Below are 20,827 nucleotides of genomic sequence, written 5' to 3'. Positions count from 1 at the left end.
CCGGTCGGTGGGGTCGCTGCCGCCTTGCTGCTCCCTGGGAAGGCGATCCTCCTGCTGGTGACTCAGGGACCGGGGGAGCGGGGCTGCAGCCAGGCCAGGACACCCAGCTGCTGGGGGCTCCTTCAGGAAAAGCTGCCTTTCTTCCGGAAGGCAGGAAGCCGGCTTCCAGAGGGAGCGCCCTCCTGTACGAGATGCACTTTGGGCGTAACGGGTCCCCGGCTCCCCAGACCACTGAGATCAGGCACCAGAAGCTCCTGGGCTCCTGTGGCCCCCCGGCCATTTTCTCGGGCACCTGGAGGGGGGACGAGGCAGGTAACAGCCGAGGAGAGCTGTGGTTAGGTGTGGCCTGCATGGCTCCTCGAGTCTCTCTGGAAGCAGCAGGAGGAGGTGGGAGAGGCCTGGCCGCCCCCCTGCAACTTTGCTCCAGGTTGTGCTGAAGGCAAGGCTCCCACACGTACAGACACGGGTTAAGCAAACACTCTGATGAGCAGGCACATCTGTGTGTGTCCACAGCTCCGCGACGTCCTGCCTGCATCCTGGGGACCTCCCACCACCAGTGTGCCTGGAAGGCTCACTTGAGGGAAGCAGGTCAAGCTGACGGGCCTGGTCCAGGAGGCCTTGGGGAACCAGAAATCCTCCGAATCTGCATCTGGACACAGGACCATTCAGAGGCTTGTGGCTTCTGTTTCAGTCTTGGATCCTGTCCACTCGAAGGCAGGATGACACCACGAAGTTTGAGCCAATTGACGTATCTTGAATACCTTTAATGTCACCAACAAATGCCCGTTTCTCCCATTCGTCATGCTTAGGGAAAAGCTGATGTTTCATCAGGGTTTTTTTCCCCTGATATCGTCCCCACAAATGAGCGTGGCTTGGGCACCGATGGAGACGGGGTGGCTGACGTCTTCGGGGCAGCTGCGTTCCTAATGTCCGCACTGCCCACCCCTGGGATGGGAGTCTCAGGAGCAACAAAGATTGTTCCGGAGTGGAATGCCAGCTCCCCGGGACACATGCTCTTCATCCAGAAGACTGGGCCCCCAGAGCCCCAGACCCTGTGGGGGATCCTCCTGCGTGTCCAGGGCTCGCACGGGCACAGTTGGAGGCCATCGCCTGGGCCACAAGGCCACCCAGCCAGCCTGACCAGGTGCCGGCTGGGAACGCTCCCCGGGTTTTCGTGCCTAGGGTCACCGAGTGGCCGTACCGTCTCCAGACCGGCCTTGTCAGCCCAGACTGTGGATGGGCCTTTGCCAACATTTAAACATGGAGAGATCTTTACATTAAAACAGAGACTCTCTTCTCCTTTTGGAAGACTGGAAGTTTAGCCCCCGTGGGTCTGGACCAATGCCGAGCAGGTGCCCCCTCCGGCCAGAACGTGCATGCTCCCGTTCACTGTGTTCCCCAGCATCGCCCTGCTCGCCCGTGCTCCCTCTGGCACTCCCACCAGCCTCTGTGGTTGTCTGGGTACACCGACACGCCCACCCACTCCTCGGACTGCATGGTCAGCACGTCACCAGCCACTCCTCAGAGCGCCATGTCCGGGCCAGCCGCCGGGAAACGCACAGCCCAGTCACCATCGGTGAAGAGGACCCCTGAACAAAGAGACACAACCTGGCAGGAGGGGGTCACTGAGGGCAGTTCCCAGGAGCTCGGAGGCTACACTTGCTAGCAGTGGGTGCCAAGGATGCCCGTGCATGGTGGCCCATGACAGGTGCTGCCGTCAGGCACCTGCACGCGGCCCCGTCCCCGGGCATGTCTGCGTCCTGCAGGGTCTGGCCGGGAGCGCACGTCGCCCCCTCTGCCTCGGGGCCCCACCCCCTCCCAGAGCGCCACGCCACACAGCCCCAGCAGCTGGCCGCTGGTGACAGGCGTGTCTCGGATGCCAGGTTCCAGGGAGGCCCGTGAGGACCTCGGCCATGCTCCACGGGCACCACCGGACTTTGACTGCCCAGGCCGGGGACCTACAGCATCATCTCATATTGTTAAATCTGTTCACATCTGGATTTCTCCTGTTTTTACGTTCCTTTAGCGTAGAGTCCCCGGAGCTGGGTGCACACAGGGATTCCCGTTGCCACAGTGGGAATGCGGATACCCGTCACCCCCTGCTCTTACTCTGTGCGTCGTGCTGTCCGCGGCCCCAGCCCGGACGACCGCCGACCTGTCCTCCATCACTCTGGCTTTGTTGTTTCTAGGATGGCATGGAAGTGAAGCATCCATGTGCTGTTTTTAGTAGGTGGTACCGAGGATTTGATCTGCCGGCCTTTCTCCTAACGCAGGTGAAAATGCGTTCACGGCCACTTAAATAGTGCTCATGTTCTCCCACCAGCCACCAAACATTCTCGCACACCTGGACAACCCCGGTGAGCTCAGGGCCCCCCGTGCCCGCTTGCTCTCCTCCTCTGAGGACGCTGCCCGTCCCTCAGGGTTCACGGCTCTGCCCTGGAGCGAACGAGTTGGGAGTTAGGGCCCTCGGCCTCGGGGCATCTGACGGGTTACTCTGTTCTGGGGTCGGCCCAGCTGGAGGCGGGTCTGACGCGGTTCCCTGTCCCCCGCCCGGGGCCCGGGAGTGCGGAGCTCACTTCTCTGCCTTGGCGGAGGCAGCAATCGCTGATAAGCTCATTCAGCTTTTTAGAAGAAGAATCCTGCTGATTTTTTTTTTTTTAATGAATCGAAGAAATTAATTATAGGCTTGGGATTTGTTAGGTTTATTTTTGGAAATCCCTGTTCTCAGACATAAATAGCACTTCATTCTATACTAAGGAGCTGGAAAGCTTAATGCCACAGGAGGGGAGAGGAGGGTGGGGAGATGGGGAGGAGGGGGGAAGGAGGGGTACAGGGGGAGAGGAGGAGGGGCAAGGAAGCAGAGAAGGGGGAGAAGCATGTCTACCGCTGTCCTCCACGGGTCGAGGGCTGTTCCTGGCCGTCCCTCAGTCCCGCACACACACCCATATTAAACCAAAGATCTACTGGATGCTGACTCGGTACCAAGCTCCGTTCCAAGTGCGGGGGACGCATCGGGGAAGCAGCAGACGATCCTGCCCTCGTGGAGCTGACATGTTAGCCGGGGACCAGGCAACACACGGAGTTAACAATGCAGCAGATGGGATTCTCCATTTATCATGGAGTAAGGAGCGGAGACAGGCAGGACTCCATCCATGCAGACGAAATGAGCCACCGCACCGCAGATCCGCAGTCCCCTCTTTTCACGGATTTGGCAAACACTTACTGAGCACCTACTATGTGCCCGATTCTGTGAAAAGCCCTGAGGATGTATCGGGGAGGGAAGCAGAGAGAGAGAAGGCTTGGAGCTTCCCATCCAGTCTGGAGACAGACGAGAAGTAACCAGGGGCTCGCGTACCACGGGGGCGGTGAGCACCACGCAGAGAGTGCCTCGGGGGGAGGGGGCAGAGCCGACCCTCCACATGTCCCTCCACGGTGCGTGCACCCAGCTATAGACAGTGCAGGCACTCTGGTCGCTGAGACAGAGCCCTGTGTCTGCACCAGGATAGGAAGTGTGGTCCATGAGCGTCTGGGGAAGTGTCCATATCAAGCCAGCCAACCTGAGAGCCCGCGGGACAGCAACGGGACAGGAGCGGGGTCAGAAGGGAGCTGCCCCGGGCTGCCCCTTCCCTGCCATGTGTCCGAGGGAGCCCACCCCTGTCCCCAGGGCTCCGGAGACATCCCTGCATGTCTGCAAATGTTGCTGTGTTGCTAACCAAATCCAGCAGAAAGAAATTCCTTTTTATTGCTAGAGCAGTGTTCCTTGGGACTCTGCAGTCTAGGGGTGGGCGCCCCCCTGAGAAAAATGCATCAGTGGATTGGCAACTGAGCTGCCCCCCAAGTCTGGGCTGTGTCACCACCTCACACTCCAAATTTCAAACGGCTACGGCAGGACGTGCCAACCACAAGGGCCCAAGCTGAACACAGAGCCCAGAACAATCCACGGTTGGCTGGGATCTGAGTGTTTGTAGGGCTTCGCGGCGTGTGTGGTTTCCCACGTCCGGCCGGGGAGGGCACTTGGCCAGCAGCCAGGCTGCACAGGATGCCTGGTTTTATCAGACGCTGTTCTCCCACGGAGGTGGGAGGTGGCTCGCCGCCACACACGCGTGTGCATGCGTGTGCACACGCACACACCCGTGTGCACACCCATGCACACACGCCTCCCCCACTCCTGACCGTGTGTCCGTGCCTCTGCCGTGCAGAGCAAGGTGCGGGAGCTGGAGGAGAAATGCCGGACGCAGAGTGAGCAGTTCCGCCTGCTGTCGCAGGACCTGGAGAGGCTCCGGGAGCACGCGGGGAAGATCGACCTGCTGGGTGGCAGTGCTGGGGCCTCCTTGGACGTCCCCGCATCCGGCAAGCCTTTCCCGCAGTTCATGAACGGACTCGCCCCCTCCATCGGCAAAGGTGAGTGCCTGCCCCGCCCCTGCGTCGCGTTGTGGAGCAGGGATGGCCAGCGACCCCACAGCGGGGCGAGCCCAGTGCGTGTGTCTGACTGCCTGCGCTGGACACCCGGCATCGCGGGGCTCCGGGTGACGGCAGGCCCCCAGCAGCCACTGGGCATGCCCGCAGCACCAGCCCCTGCTCCGAGCACTCGCGGGTGCCAGTCCACGTGCTCTTGGCACGGCCGCGTGTGGCAGGTGCCGTCCTGGTCCTACTCGGCAGAGAGCAAGACTGAGACCCTTGCCTGGGTCACACAGCTCCTGGCAGTGAGCTGGGGAGCTCCCGCCCGGGGCCGTGAGGCACACTGCTGGGCCGTGGCCCTCTCCGCCTTCGTGCCAAGCAGCCTCCGCGTGGGGACGAGGTCCTGCCGCGCGAAAGCCGGGAGGGTCACAGTGGTGAACGCCCGCTCACGCTCAGGAGGTGGGGGGTGGGGGGCAGCGCGGTTCGACCTTGCATGCCGGGGGAGGGATTTTGCCTTTGTATCTGGCTGAAAGACCACCGGGGTCTGCACACGGCCTCACTGCGGAGCTCCTGCCTAGACGCAGAGGGCTGCCTGGGCCGTCAAGGAGCACTTTCCTCGCCCAAGGGCGAGCCACACGAGTCACCCTGGTTGCAAGAATACCCGCCTGTTCAAAACTTGTTGTTTTAATTAAGGGGAGATGAGTGTCAGACTCCCCCTTTGGAATTCCATAAAGGAGAGAATTTCCAGATTTCTTCCCCTTATCATCAAAACAGAGGATGAGGTTTCTTCAGTGGTTCATGATATTACAACGAAGCGATGCTGCCTGTATCTTGATAAATCACCTTTCCCTGCGTGGCTCCCGTTGGTGCCGTCCTTCCTGTGTCCCTCTCAGCCATTAGCTGGCATGTCACGTGGCTGTGAACAGCAGGGTGGGGGGCGGGAGGTTGGCAAGTCCCTCCGCAGCGTCCCGAGCACATGGTGCACCCAGGCCGGCTCTGGGGCCTGCGGCTGCAATGTCAGCCGGCCGCCGGGCCGCACACGGAATCTCCTCTCGGTGGGTGCAGACACGAGAAGCAAGGGGACAGAGGAATGGCTCGGACAGATGTGTGGGGACAGGGTGACAAGGTAGAAGGTGACCCAGGGCTACGTTAGATCAGGCGGCCTCAGACGCCCGCCTCCAGGAAGTGACATTGGGGCCATGTTGCCCGAAGGCTAAGGCGAGGCAGGATGGTTTCAGCTCTTACTCCGTGAGACGAACGTTCTCAGGGTGGGTGGCCATATGTTTGGCCGGTACGCATTTTTCAAGACCCCAACACGTTTGGTGACTCCCAGGACTCAGAACCGTGCTTAGAGCTCTGATGGCAACACGGGATGGCGACACGGTCAGATCCTAAGGGCAGAGACAGGATGCCTGCAGGATCCACGCAGGCCACCGGAGCGCCCCGTGCAGGCAGAGCTCCTGCCCAGGGAAGCTGTGGGGGATGCGGCGTCCAGGGTGTAAGTAGGGGCTGGTCACATGGTGCCTCTGCCTGGCGCGCACCGGAGCCCCAGACCACCGGGGAAGACAGGTGCTCGGCACAGACCCCATGGGGCCTGGTCACGCTCCCGACCCATGCCGCTGCGTTCGGGCCCTCGGCCAAGCTGCACGTGGCAGGCAGGCCCTTCTCCCCATGGCATCCTGGTCCTGCTGCATGAGCTCCTATGTGCAGAGTGTAGACGCGTTGAGTGTCCAGAGGGGTGGCTCCGGGAAACGGGATACGATTCCTGATGGCGGGAGTGGGCCCTCAGTGAAAGCAAAGCCAGCAGGTGCTCGAGGCACCAAGACTGTTGCTTGGACCCTGGTGGACCAATAAATAGGTTTGTACCACGGTTTCCGGGCAGCCATCGGGAAGAGCCGCCATCCCGATGGACCGAGCTCACGTTACGATGCGCGCGACCTCACCCCGCGAGGGGCCCCCATTGGCAGGGCCCATGCACACTTGGCTTTACCCTTGCCGCACCGGCATCGCTGATGGATGCGTGGAGGAGAGCCCGCAGAGTCCCCCGAAGCCCCACGATCCTCCCGAGGGCGGTCCTCCCGAGGGCATTCTCCAATGGGTGGGCGCCCCGGGGGCCTTGGCAGCTGGGCCCCGCTTTCTTCCCCTGGGTGTGAGGGGAGCATGGAAGGGCCAGCCTGAGGCAGAGAAGGACTGTGGGCAGATGCGTGGCCCACCCGCTCTGCGTCCTCCTGCCCAAGACCAGCCTGACCTGGAGGCTGAGGAGACAGTTGGGGGTTGATGGGGAGCCGCTAAGGGACCGCAGGCTGCGCAGTGGGCCACGTCTGACGTGAGTGCAGGCCCCGCAGTCAAGTCCAGGTCGAATCTCAGGAGAGCCGCGCCCACTGCAGGAGGATTGCCTGGGAGCCAGTGAGGTTGAGGGCGCTGGCGGTTCTGACGGTTTTGCCTCCGCCTCACGCCGGCTCTGAGTGGGACCTGGACCTGGACCAAGGACTGGGCCGCGTCAGCCAAACGTGAACGCGAGGAGACCCCACTGTGTTCATCTTGCATGGTCCGCGCATCCACGCTGCTGACCCCGGCGGTCATCGGTCAGGATGGCCAGGTGCTGCTGTGGCGCACCCCGACCTCAGGGGCCAGATCTGCCCCGCGGCGCTTGGGGGATGGGCTGCACTCTCCTCAGGAGCACTGGAAGGCACAGCCTCTCTCTAGAATGTTCCATCGAAAGGAAAAGGAGGCAGTGGATCACACACCTGCTCACCTCCCCTCACAGGGCGCTGGCCGGACCACCGTGGGTCAGGGTTCGCACCCCCCACGGCCTGGGGCGGGGAGAAGCAGTAATGCTTCGCACCTGCCATTCTGAGGCTTTTGGGTCGCTTCGCACCTGCTGTACGCCGAGCACCTGCCCTTGGCAGAGGGGACAGATGGCGGCGACCCGGCAATGCCCCTGCCCTCCGGGATCTGACCCCCCCAGCAAAGCCCTGTGTTTGTTGTGGCACCGAGTCCAATTCGGGGGCTCTCTCTCACAGTTCCCTTAATCAGGCTGAGCCGCGGGGCCCCTGGCGGGTGGGACACTTCCCGCCTTACACTGAATCACGTGGTATTTCCCAGCTGGGACACAGCAGGTCACATCTTCAGGGAGGCGATCCCGTGGTGTGACGGCTACAGAGGCCGGACGCAATGGGGGGAGATTGCGCTCCTGTGTTTCACGTTGGAACCCTAAAAATGCCTGGCCCTTTGGCCACTTCTTGTGTTAGTTAGGACTCTTTCGGTCATAAATGACAACAAAGCCGACCTAAACTGGTGCGAGCCAGAAGGAACTTACTTGTCGTCAGGATGAGGAGACAGGAGGTCCAGCTCCAGGCACAGCTGGACTCAGGGGCTCGAACCACATCCCCAGGAGGCGCTTCCTCCCCACCTGGCGGCTCCCCTGCTGTGAGCGCTCTGATGGGACCAACTTTCCTCCTGGTGGCAGTGTGGCTGCAGCGTCACCGAGCCTCCCAGCCTCCCGCATGGCAGCCAGGGAAAGGGAGAGCCTCTCTCTCCACGACTCCCTTTAATTCCCTGTGGCGGGAACTTCCCTCCCCACGCGACACCACCGTTGCCCCCAAACCATTCTCATGGCCAGGAGTGGGGTCAGGCTCGCCATGGGGACCCAGGACGGGGGTGGGGTGGTGGGCGGATCCCAACACGGAGCCCCGAGGCTGATGCAGTGAGGGGACAGGCATGCTGGGGGGTCGAAGGACCCGTGTGTGCTGTTATTTCATCTGTGTCCTTGTTAAACTGTCTCATGTCGTGGTCAGCTCAGGAGAGCACCGTCCGAGGCCGCGCCGTGATCGGGGACTACATCCGGCCCCTCCCACCTGCTGGTGACAGGCCGGAGCCTCCATCCGTCAAGCCCGCCTTTCTGTCGAGATCCGCTAGCCCAAGATGCGGATTTGAATCAGACGTGAGTCCTGGTGTGTGTGCGGCTGGTGGCGACGCCAGAGTCCTCCCCCCTTCCTACCTCATCCCTCCTCCTGCTTCTCCCTCCCACCAATTCCCATACCCAGCCTTCACTGATCCTCATGTCGCCGTCTCCATGCGGTCTTCCCGGATGTCTCGGCCTTGGAGCCCCGGGCGCTGTCGGACAGGCGGGCGCGGGGAGTGGTGTCCGTGTCCTGGGGCTGCGCTCCTGTGAGCAGAGGACACGGTCACTCTCCATCTCCATGTCTTCACAGAAGCCTGGCAGGGCCTGGCACACACGCCCGGTCCGCCCAGCAGGTCCCATTCCCCGCAGCGGGGAAGACCCCGCCTCGGGTCCGCTCCTGGCGTGGGAGACGCGTTCCGTATAAATGTCCTCCCGGGTGACTGGGGGCCCACGCTGCGGGAGCCGCTCCATCTCGGGGCTGGTGTCTCACGGGAGCGCCACCATCTGGGGCAGGAAGCTCAGCGGGGCCCGAAGGGTTTCCCGTGTGCTCCTGGCACGAAGCGTAACCCGAACATTGTCTGTGTCTTTAACAGATGGATAATGAACGGAATTCCAATACCTCCAAGCAGAGATACTCGGGGAAGGTCCACTTGTGTGTCGCCCGCTATAGGTAAGCACGAAGCTCCGCTCTGCCCCCCTGGGCGTGGGGGGGCCCCCCGAGGAGGCCATGGGTCTGGGAGCGCTCCCCCTGGGCCCTGGCCTGCAGGCACCAGCTCCACCAGGCTTGGGTGGGGGGGTCCTGTGGTGTCCACACTCGGTGAGAACGCACAGGCCATGGGCTCCGCACGACTCAGAGACGAGCGCAGAGCCACTGTGTCCCCCCCAATTCTCGACCTGCTTCGAAGGAAAGCATCCTGACGCCAGATCCTGCTAGGACAGACACAGCCGCTCAGGAGTTAGACAGAAACGAGCAGACAGGAAACACTTCGTCCCTCCTGTTCTTCACGCTCAACCACGACCCGGCCTCTGGTCCCAGGTGCCCCGAGTCTGTCTGCGGCCCGCTGACACCACCCCCAGCAGAGCCGCAAGCTTCAGGCAGGCGGGAGTGCCCGGAGGTTTAGCCCAGCCCTGTACCTTCCACACCCTTTGTTTTCTCCAAGGGGAGCCATTTGTAACAGCTGTTTTGCTGATTAGCAGATCATTTTCTGATTAGCGATCCATTCACTTTGCCAATGAAAACCCATTTCTGCTGCTCAGATAACAGAAGGGTTTGGAGTCGCTCCCCCGGGGCCACAGGCTTCTCGATTAGGAAACCAGCCAGCCCCGGGGGCGGGCACACCCCGCTCTCAATGCTGGCTGCACCCCACACGACCTGCACTGTCCGTGGGGACGCTGCCCCAGCCCTGGGAGGAGCTGCCGGGCCACAGGGTGCGGGGGGCCTGGGGGGAGGGCTCGGCCTGCCTGTGTCACAGAGGAGGTGGGGCCATCTGGATGCTGAGCTGCGCTCTCCGAGCTGGCTTCCAGGGTCCCGAACCACATACCCCTGCCTCCCCCGCCCTGTGCCCTGGGCTTGCCTTCCCTCCACTCCCCGGGACAGGCCGGGGCTCATTCCGGGGACAGGGGCCCCGAGAGCCGGTGCACCCCGAGGACGCAGTCCATAGCAGCGTGAAACCAGGCACAGAGAAGGCAAGAGTGACTGGCTGGTTTCTGCAGGACACGGCAGCTGCCAACCCCGGCCGGAGTGCACCGCGTCCTCCAGTCCTGTTCCTCGATGGCGCTGTTGACGGTTTCCTGGTGGTGCTTTGATGTCTGTGTGTTTTAGGCCAGAAAAGCCCAAACCGCAGCAAACTGTGAACAGCACAGAAGCTGGGCCCAGAGAGAACGTGGCAGATCCGAGTTCTCTAAATGTGTCCTTAGAGTCCCCAACGGGGCGCTTCTGAAGGAGAGGCAGGACTTTGGGGGGTTTCCTGGCGGCCAAACATCGACATTATTCAACCAGCCTCTGGACAGAAGTTTCTCCAAACTTAGAACAGGAGAAGCCCTGCCCTGGATGTCGCTTCCCGTGGTGGCTGGTATACTCACCTCCCGCCGATGGCCGCCCGCTTGTCCCCACATCTCCTGCCTGCTCCCCAGCCGCCGGCCCAGAACCTCCACCCTCTGTCCAAACAGCTTTGCGGAGGCGTCACTCGCTCACGTGGGACACAAGTCACGGCAGAAAGTGCGCCGCCATGTCCGGATGCCCGCCACCCTCACCTGTGCCTCGCCCTGCGGCTCTGCCTGCTCCCCCGACCCCGCCCCAGCCCTGCCCGGAAAGCCACCATGCTCTCTGTGTCTACAGGTTTCCTGTTGCAGTCGTTGCCCCCCCCCGACCCCCGCACGTGGGTGCGTGGCAGCGTTGGGGCCTTCCCTCCTTTCTGTCTGCAGATCAGGGCACACGGGGTGCTTTATCTGTCCAGCCCCCATGCACTCCCTCCGAGTCCAGGGTCCTGCCTGGGGTGGGCTCTCCATTTGCACACGATGGCTGCCCTCCTCGCCCTCCCTGAGCTTGCAAATTCAGTGAGACACCCCGCACTGACCCTTGCCCTCCCTTCTCCCAGCATCAGCCCCCGCCCGCGGACCCGACTCAGTGCCCGTGTCTCCCTCCGCTCATCCTGACCCACGAAGCCTTCAGCCCCATGGCCCCTCACTCTTTGTGTCCAGGCAAAGCCCAGTCTCGTCACCTCCTGAGCCACTCCCTGATCCAACGTCCTCACCCCATCTCCTCTGCCAGCCCCATGCACAGGGTGCCCCGAGGGTCTCCATAAAATGCAGGCGTGCTCAAGTCACACCCCACCTTAAAACTCCTGATACCTCCCAGCTCTAGAGATCAAATCCACACCGACGACGGGGACCCTGCCAGTCGTTATCCCTCAATGCTCCTGCATTCACCTCCAGCCAGGCTGGCTCTCAGCTCCGGGGAGGGACCCTGCTCCCTGCCCCAGGGCCTTTGCATAGGCCACCCCCTTGCCGGACTGTTTCCCCACTTCCTCCACCCCCCCAGGCTTTCACAGTAAACACCCGTCTGTCTGCTCCTGGTGCAGGTGGCCCCTGGCCATTAATGACTTCCGAAAACCATCAGCCCATTGCACAGCATTCCTAGACCCTGGGACCTGGTTAGGGAGCAGCAGAGCGACTTGGTGCCGTGAAATCTGCACAGGACGGGGATCAGGGGGCCTTACTCTGCTCCCACCCCCGCGACTTAGGGAGCTTGTGACTTTGGGCCGGCATCTCATACCTCGCTCTGTGCTTAAAATTGGGAGAAGTAACACTTTCTCTGCTTTCCTTGCTGAGCACATAAAACCTGTCCCTGATGTATTGGTGAGCCTCCAATGCTGTCGGCGTGTGACCCATCACAGCGTCTCTACTACACGTTTTCAGGACACGGCTGTTACCTTTCACTACCAGGAATGCCGTTTTACTTAGTGGAGCCTTTTCTGTTATTTAAAATTAATTTGATAACCCAAAATTCACCTACCATATATTTTCTTTGCAAATTGAGCATGATTGTAAAAAAAATATTCATCCCAATATTTTGAGGACTTGAGAGGGTGGGCACTCTCATACCCTGAGGAGGGGGGGAGGGCAAAACAGTGCCTCCGTGTTTTGCAGGACATTTTGGCAGTAGGCACCCTGAACGTTAAAAATATCCATGCCTTTGAGCAAACAAATATGCTTCCTAGAGATTTACCTTTAGGAAGAAATTGTGGAAGTGTGCAAAGATATGTTTAGAAGGATATTTGATGCAACGCTGTTCAGATTAACCAAAGGTTAGAAGCAACATCAACGCCCAACGTTGTTGGGACATTGGTTAAGCGGCGTGAGTCAGTCTGTTCAGTGAAATACTCCGCATCCATTAACAAGGACGCGATAGAATATTTCATGAGGCGGAGGGAGGGTCCCGCTCTATGGGAAAGTGTGAAAAATAAGCAGATTACTAAAAAGCCTATGTAATATGATTCCACTTCTGCTAAATAACATACACAGGAAGATTATAGGGTGCATGATCTTCTTTTTTGCTTCCTAATCTGAGCACGTGTCGTTGTGGTAGACGCGACAGGTAGGAGCAGAAAGACGGAACTGTCAATGTGTCATCCGGCTCCCAGACCCACACGTACACCACCTTGGTCTGGACCCGCGTGGGCGAGCGGGCGTGCAGGCGCAGGGGGGCGGGGGCAGGCGCCGCATTGGCCTCCACGCGGAGCATCTACTCAAGAGAGTCCTTCCTTCCTCCAGCTACAACCCTTTTGATGGGCCCAATGAGAACCCCGAGGCCGAGCTGCCGCTCACGGCGGGGAAGTACCTCTACATCTACGGGGACATGGACGAAGACGGCTTCTACGAAGGTCGGTTGGGGGTGCGGGGCGGTGGGCGCGCCGGGGCGGGCCACCTGCCTGACCTGTTTGCCCGGGGCCCTGACAGACAGGCCAGGCTCCTGGTTACTCCTGACCCTCCGCCCTTCTGATGACGGAGGGGCGTCCTAGCCCCGGCAGACCTCGGACGTCCCCGCAGAGCTCCCCGGGCAGCTGAAGCACACACCCTGGGCTGAGGACCCTCCTGTCCCAGAGGGGCTGTCCTGCCTCTCCTACCTCACTGCACAGCACCCCGGGCTCCCCCAGCTGACCTCCTCCCCGCAGGACAGGTGGTGGCCTCCCCTGGCTCAGGGCGATCCCACTGACCTCTGGCTTCGGCTGTTGTCTGGCCCACGTCCTGCTAGATCCCTCCCCCAGCTTAAAATCGGGGAATGTAATTGCTCCCGTCTGGGACGCCTCACCCCGTCCCCTCGTTAGCCTGAGGACGAGTTGGGGACAGCACCTGCAGTGTCACGAGCTGAGTTGCTCTGGACAGAAGGGTCTTGGTCTCTGCCCGTGATTGCCCTTGAGCAGAAGGACTGGTTCTTTCGAAGCCAGCAGGGTTCTCTGTCATGGCCCCATGGAGCCTGATTCACAGCGGGCTGCAAAGCTCGGGGGTCCGCTGTCCATGAGGCGGCGGGGGAAGCTTCCCTTTGGGTAGAAAGGAGAGAGCGCGTCCCCACCTCCGGGCCAGCCTAGGGGACACGCAGTGTGGGGCGGTTGCGCGGTGGGCCTTGCTTATCCCCATCAGCATCGTTCCCATCACCTCCCCTTGTGGGAGTGCCCTGGAGGCGAGCGAGGGTGGACCATCTTGAGACCCACACCCTCCATAGGACCAGGAGCAGAGTCAGGGTCCCCATTTATTCTGGGAGAATCCAGGGCTAATGGTCTCGTGCCCTCCTTGGGTCCATCACATGTCCCCCGAGGCGGGGGCCCCCAGTGTCGGCACCCCCAGGCTTCCCCAGCCTCCTGCCAGGTACTGGGTGGGGGGGGTCCCTGTCCCACTGGTGCTGGAAGGTTGTCCGGACCGTGTCGTCTTGGAGGTTCCTCAAAACACCTCTCGGTTTTTCAGGCCCCTGCAGCTAATAGGCTTTGAGCCCAACTAAAAAGAACATTTCGCACAACAGGAAGGGGCTCTCCCCGCAGCCGCCCGTCACTGCGAGAGCTAGCTTGATGACATTCTCTGACACTCGACAGTGTGGTCTGGCACCGCATGGATAATCTCTGCATCAGAGTAGATGGCACGCTGGTGACCTCGTTAGGACGTACACGGTGCCTTGCAAGGGGGGAGGGTCACCTTTTAGTTCCTATGCATATGCTCGCCCCAGCAAAGATGATAGGAAGACGGTTATTATTATTATTTTTTACCTCCAAACCCCTCGTGTCATGCGTGTGTGTTGGTCTGAGACACTTACTGGGCACCTACTGTGTGCTAGGTGTCCCAGGACAGTTCATGTGATGAACAGAAAGGGGTCCCTGCTCTCATGGGGCATTAGCCCCGTTGGGAGGGTCGTCAATGCCCGTATGCAGGTAACTGAACGCGGTGGTGTTGGCTCATGATAAGCATTAAAGAGGAGGCCGCCCTGACTGATGGATTCAGGGGTGGCAGGTGGCAAGTCATGAGAGCGGGGTACTGAGGAAGGGACATCTGGGCAGGCTTCCGTGAAGACCTGTGGGATCCTCTGTGGTCCCGTTGCTCTCGCAGACGATGGGGCGGGACCTTGGGGACCCCCGACGCGAGGGTTGGGTGCTCTCACTGTCCTTGTGCCAACAGGTGAGCTCCTGGACGGGCAGAGGGGTCTGGTGCCCTCCAACTTTGTGGACTTTGTGCAGGACAGCGAGTCACGACTAGCAAGTGCGCTGGGCAAAGAACAGGACCAGAATCTCATCAAGCAGGCTGGCATCGGCTCGGAGGTGGGGAGCCTTGTGGACCTCCGCGGCCCCGCTCACACACACGCCGGCGTCACGGACAATGGTGCGGGGACCCTGGGCGTGAGCATTGACGAGACCGGAGAAGACATCGTGCCTTACCCTAGAAAAATCACCCTCATCAAGCAACTCGCCCGAAGTGTCATTGTGGCCTGGGAGCCCCCGGCCGTGCCGCCAGGCTGGGGGACCGTGAGCAGCTACAACGTGCTGGTGGACCAGGAGACACGCGTGAGCCTCATGCTCGGGAGCAGAACCAAGGCCCTCATCGAGAAGCTCAACACAGCGGCCTGCACCTACCGGATCTCTGTGCAGTGCATCACCAGCAGGGGCAGCTCGGACGAGCTGCAGTGCACGCTGCTGGTGGGCAAGGACGTGGTGGTGGCCCCCTCCCACCTGAGGGTGGACAACATCACCCAGATCTCCGCCCAGCTCTCCTGGCTGCCCACCAACAGCAACTACAGCCACGTCATCTTCCTCAACGAGGAGGAGCTCGACGTCGTCAGGGCTGCCAGGTACAAGTACCAGTTCTTCAACCTCAGGCCCAACATGGCCTACAAGGTGAAGGTCCTGGCCAAGCCTCACCAGATGCCGTGGCAGCTGCCCCTGGAGCAACGGGAGAAGAAAGAGGCCTTCGTGGAATTCTCCACATTGCCCGCAGGTGAGCCCCGTCCTCCCGTGGGGCCCCGAGGGGCAGGGCTGGGGCGAGAGGGCTCAGGCAGGGAAGACGGTACCCAGATGGCACTGTTCTGGAAAGCCCCATGAGGGAGGGAGAGGGAGAGGGGAGGGAGAATACGTGGATTTTGTGTAGGGACCATGTTTGTGAAGCTACTTCTTCTCACACTGGCGTCTGCAAGAGGCCCGCCCTGGAAAAGACAGGACACAGTGAGGCCGCCCTCAGGGGCGTAAGGGGATGTCTCCCCCACAGCGTCCCTCCCGCGAGCGCGCGCTCGTTGAGTGGAACGGCAAACCAAGTGTCCGCACGCCTTCAAAACCGTTCTTTCTCTCTCATCGTAAATCACACACGCGGGTGAATTTGTGTAGAGGGTGTGAAATTCTGTTGTAGACGCTTTTCTGGGTTCTGGGCGCAACTGCTACGTAAAATCGTAGGAAATCGTAGCCCGCCGGGTCTGCTCATCTCCGAGTCACCAGACGCCCGGTGCTGCCGTGGGGCAACTCCCCCCACCTCCAGAAACTTCCGTGGTGCTGGTCTTGGCTGTGGTGCACCTTCCGAGCAGGCCAGCTGTGCCCAGGTGGGAGCCCGGACACCTGGGGGAAGAGTAGCCTTCTTGGAGCAAAGAAGGTCATTTTTGCAAGAATATTTGAGGGCATAATTTGTTTCCTCTAGAGCCTCTCTTCGTCCTGCGTTACTCACGAGATCCCCTGAAATGCCCGTCTTTGCAGCCTCTTTGTTGGACTTCTCTCTGTGCTTAGTTCATCCGGCCCCGCCCCACCTCGTTTGTCGGTAGTTTTTACAAGCAATTCGTCTCTTCTCCAGGAGCACTTTTACCAGCTGCCTGAAGTCTTCCCTCTAACACAAGATGGGCCGCTCAATTTGTGATGGATTCACTTCTATTTCATTGTGTTCTCCAGCATTTGCCAAACCCATAACCAACTAGCGTCTGACCTACAAAGCAGCAATGTCATGGGCAGGTGGGGCGGATGCTGCCTTGGGGAGGGAGGGATGTCTCAGGAGCGGTGGCCTTCTAAGGGGTCAGCACACTTGCCTTGCATGGTGACTTGATTTCCTGACCAGCCACGGCGTCAACTGTGAATACCGGGACGATGAAGACGCTTGGCCCTGATGCCTACCATACAGTCACGTGGTCAGTGCTGGGGGGTCAAGAAATGAGAAACACAAGGCACCGGGCTGGGGGCGGGGCTCGGGAGGGACGAGGAACCCGCATTGGGACCACCAGGTTGGGCTTCTGGAGAAGCTCACCGTGAGATGGACAGGATGGGGGGTCCAGGTATGAGCCTAGGGCACGTCCCACAGGGTAGCCCCTCATCCCTGGCGTCCCGGGCAGTGCGCACGGCCCGAACACAGTGCGGTCGCTCCTCACGGCTCTGGGGGCTGGAAGTCCGAGGCCGAGGCGCCGCAGAGTTGGGGTCTGGGGAGGACCTGCGTCCTGGTCCACAGACGGGTCTTCTCCCGTGTCCTCGCGGGGTAGAGGAGGCGAGGGACGCCTGTGGGGCCTCCTGGGTGAGGGTACTGACGCCCCTCTGAGAGTTCTGCAGTCATGACGTCAGCCCCTCCCAGAGGTTTCACCTCCTGACACCAGCACCGTGGGCGTTCGGATTTCAGCATGAATTCTGGGGTGGGGGATGCAGACCATGTTCTGATGGTGGTGAGTGCAGTGAGGGGAAGGTCTGGGAGATCCTGCCCTGCGTGGGAGGAAAGGGGTGCTCCCAGACCAGTGCGTTCTGAACTCATCTCAGGTATGACCTGTACTGAGCACGCCCGCACGGCGGACATGAGAGCCACCCCCTGCTGGGCTGGAGCTGACAGAAGAGCAGTTCCAAGTCTCCCTTCACCCACAAACCCCTGTCCCTCAACTGTGATTTCGCTTTATGTAGAAGCGAGAACTGAGGAAGATCCCAGACTGGTTTCAGCTCTGGACCATTGCTCTTCAGAACAACGAGGCCTGATAGCTTAATCAGCGTTCCTTGTTGAGACTGATCAAAGTGCCAGAGCCAGGTGATCAAGGAAACACTAGTGACCCTGAAAGACTTAGTGGGGTTTCTGAACACTTACAATTAGCTCAGGATGCAACGCTAGCCCCCAGCAAACTCTGGTCTGGTCTGGTCACTCAACAGAAAGGCCGGAATCTTGAATTCCAGAGTCCCCTGCCTTTATGAGAAGCCACTCACCCCCAAGGAGAAGGATCAGGTGGGTCCTCAGCAAGCCGATACTAGAAACAGGACGTCACAGGTGGGATCACAAGGTCACAGAGCTGCACGTCCCAGGGGCAGCTGTCAGCAGAGGGATGGGCAATGTGTGTGCTTTAGGGTGACATCAGCCTTGTGAATTGTTGGGGGCAGGAAACGTGGTGTTTTCAATGGTAGCCATTGTGGTACCTAAATTCTAGGGGTGGAATTTAAAGCTGGCATTCAGAAGTAGATTTCAAATCAGAATTTAAGATGATCTTTAGGGTTTGCAACACTGCATACAGCATCTTCTGAAAAGGACTTCTCCAAAGGGCCTAGACAAGCAAGGCACATCATTCCCACCTGGCAGCTCCAGGATCCTGTGGTCCCTGCAGAGGCCAGGCCTGCCCACTGGCGGTGGCCAGACTTCCTCCCTCCAGCCTGGGCTAAGCATTGCCGTGTGCATCCCCCACCCTCCCAGTGCCAGGTGAACCGGATACTTGAATGAAGAGAGACGGGCTGGAATTTCTCCTGAGCTCTACTGTCCCCCTGCCTGCTGGGGCTGGCTTGGCAATTGCAGGCCCCGAGACTCAAGGCAGATCACGACCAGAAGCCTGTATGCAGAGTGCCCGGCGGCTGCAGGAAGGGCAAGCCACTTCCCAGATGGGACACGAGAGACCTATTAGTAGAATTCTTCAAATCTTCATACCCTTACTGGGTTTTGTCTGCTCAGTCTCTCCAGTTATTGAGAATTATTGTCTATATATTTCTAAATATATATAATATATATATAATATATATATAGAAATATATATTTCTAAATATTGTCTATATTTTCCTCTTCAGTTTTCTCCTTTTTGCTTTATATATTGTGAAGCTCCATTATTAGGTGCATACACATTTATTTATTTTTTTTTAAGATTTTATTTATTTATTTGACAGAGACTGAGACAGCGAGAGAGGGAACACAAGCAGGGGGAGCGGGAGAGGGAGAAGCAGGCTTCCCACGGAGCAGGGAGCCTGATGCAGGGATCGATCCCAGGACCCTGGGATCATGACCTGAGCCGAAGGCAGACACTTAAGCTTAATGACTGAGCCACCCCAGCGCCCTAGGTGCATACACATTTAAGTGGTTAGTTCTTGATGAATTGACCCCTTTCTCATAATGAAATGCCCCTCTTTGTCTCTGGTATTACTTCTTGTCTTGAAGTCTGTATTGTCTGACATTCATATGATCACCAGCTTTTTCATGCTGAGTGTTTACATGTTATATCTTTTTCTAACCTTTCAAATTCTTTGTATCTTTATTTTCAGGATGTCTCTTATGAATAGCCAATAGTCGGATCTTGGTGTTATAGAAATCTGACAATTTCTGCCTTTTAATTGGAATCTTTAGTTCCTTTTCTTTTAGTAAAATTACTGATATGACTTGGTTTAAGTCTGCCATATGCTCTTTGTTTTTCATTTATCCTGTTTTTTTCTTTGTTGATCTTTCCCTACCTTTTTGGGGAGAAAGGGAAGGAAGGAGTCAACTAAGTGTATTTTTCTATTCCATTTCCTCCTCTATTGACTTTTTTTGGCTATAACTCTTTGTATTCTTGCTTTAGAGATTGCTGCAGGGAGTAACACATGCATGTTTAACTTATCAAAACTGAGCTTACAGGGGTGCCTGGGTGGCTCAGTGGGTTAAGTGTCTGCCCTTGGCTCAGATCATGATCCCAGGATCCTGGGATCGAGCCCTCCCTGCTCAGCAGGGGGATTGATTCTCTCTCCTCCGCACTCATGGTCACTTTCCCTATCTCTGTCACTATCTCTGTCTCTTTCTCAAATAAATAAAGCTTTAAAAAATTAGCTTACATTAATAAGATAATGTATTTACAAGGGAAGAATAGTACCAAAGTATAATTCCATTTATGCTCCTTCATTTTTACTATTGTTTTTATATATTTTACTTTTACATATATTGTGAACCCCTTGATACATTATCTTGCTTTAATTAATTGCTTTTGAAGAATTCGACAAAAATAGTCTTTTATGTTTCCCAATATATCTGCAATTTCCACCAGTTTTTATCCCTTTTTGTAGGTTCATATTTCCACCTGGTATGATTTCCTTCCAGCTCTGAAGACTTTCCTTTAGCATCTGTTTCAGTATTCTTTTGGTTATCTTAAAAAAAAAACTCATTATTTCACCTTTATTTAAAAATATGTTTTCTCTGGGCGCACCCAGCTGGCTCAGTTGGAGGAGTGTGCAACTCTTGATCTTGGGGTCAGGAGTTTGAACCCCATGTTGGGTGTAGAGATTACATAAATAAATAAAACTTGAAAAAATATTTTTTCTCTGGATATAGAATTCTAGACTTTTTTTATTGCAGTACTGTGCAAAAGTCATTCCCTTTCTCTTGACCTCCCCTATTTGTATCAGGAGTCGGCTCTCCTGTTTTCCCCTTCATTCTCTTTCAAGATTTATCTCTGACTTTGATGGTCAGTAATTTGACTGTAATGTGCCTAGGCTTACTTTTACTTCTACTTATCTTTTTTGAAATTTACTGATATTCCTGGATCTAAGGGTGGTAGTGGTAGTGGTTTTTCTTCAAATTTCAAACTTTGTATCCCCACAGACCTTTTCTACTTTAACTTTCACTTCGGAGAATCTAATTATACATAAGTCAGATTGCTTGCTGTTGTACAGATTTATGAACTCCTGTTTATTTTTTAGATCATTTTCCTCATTGTGTTTCAGTTGGGAGAATTTCTATTACTCTGTCTTCAAGTGTATTCATTCTTTCTTTTGCAGTGTCCAATCTGCTGTGAATACTATTAAATGAAATTTTTATTTTGGCCATTGCAGTTTTCAGTTCTAGGATTTTCATTTGGTCCTTTTTAAAATTTTCTTATCACTCTTGGAATTCCCATCTCTTCACCTACCACATTTATCTTTACCTATACATTCTTTAACCTACTTGTAATAATTATTTTAGTCTTTGCTACTTCCAATGTCTGGGTCATCTGTGGGCCCGCTTCTACTGACTATTTTTCCTCTTGACTATGAATCATATTTTCTCATTTCTTTCCACATCTGGTGACTTTCTTTGTGTATTGGACATTGTAGATTATGCCCTAGAAAGACTCTGGATTCTGTTATCTTCATCAGTAACAGCTGTAACAACACCTCTGCAGAGAATTGAGGTTTAGTCTAGCAGATAGTTATATTTGTGACATATCTAGATCCTGTAGATGCTTGTTTTAGCTTTATTTGAGTAAATATATTTCATTTTTGCCTCAGAATGTGGCCCTTAGTCCTGATGTATGATCCCAACTTCTGTGAGATGGGCCTTCTGTGT

The 20,827-nt window shown here is 57.3% G+C and overlaps 1 protein-coding gene across 12 annotated transcripts in view; it reads left to right on the top strand.

Annotated features, from left to right (window-relative positions):
- Nucleotides 1-20,827, top strand: part of RIMBP2 (RIMS binding protein 2) — a 78,619-nt gene that overhangs the window by 26,800 nt on the left and 30,992 nt on the right. For 11 of the 12 annotated variants that reach the window (XM_073888863.1, XM_073888855.1, XM_073888853.1 and 8 more), the window contains 5 exons: nt 4,200-4,401; nt 8,196-8,341; nt 8,896-8,972; nt 12,575-12,684; nt 14,465-15,277. In XM_073888863.1, the coding sequence (XP_073744964.1) occupies nt 4,200-4,401; nt 8,196-8,341; nt 8,896-8,972; nt 12,575-12,684; nt 14,465-15,277 (1,348 nt within the window). Of the gene's footprint in view, nt 1-4,199; nt 4,402-8,195; nt 8,342-8,895; nt 8,973-12,574; nt 12,685-14,464; nt 15,278-20,827 lie in introns of those variants that run through there. The other variant, XM_073888862.1, reaches the window with a different exon arrangement.

Source organism: Callorhinus ursinus, unplaced genomic scaffold (genome assembly GCF_003265705.2).
Source record: "Callorhinus ursinus isolate GAN/ISIS: 27379988/994484 unplaced genomic scaffold, GSC_fseal_2.0 scaffold97, whole genome shotgun sequence".
Taxonomy (NCBI): domain Eukaryota; kingdom Metazoa; phylum Chordata; class Mammalia; order Carnivora; family Otariidae; genus Callorhinus; species Callorhinus ursinus.
This window is presented reverse-complemented; position numbering and strand designations above follow the sequence as displayed.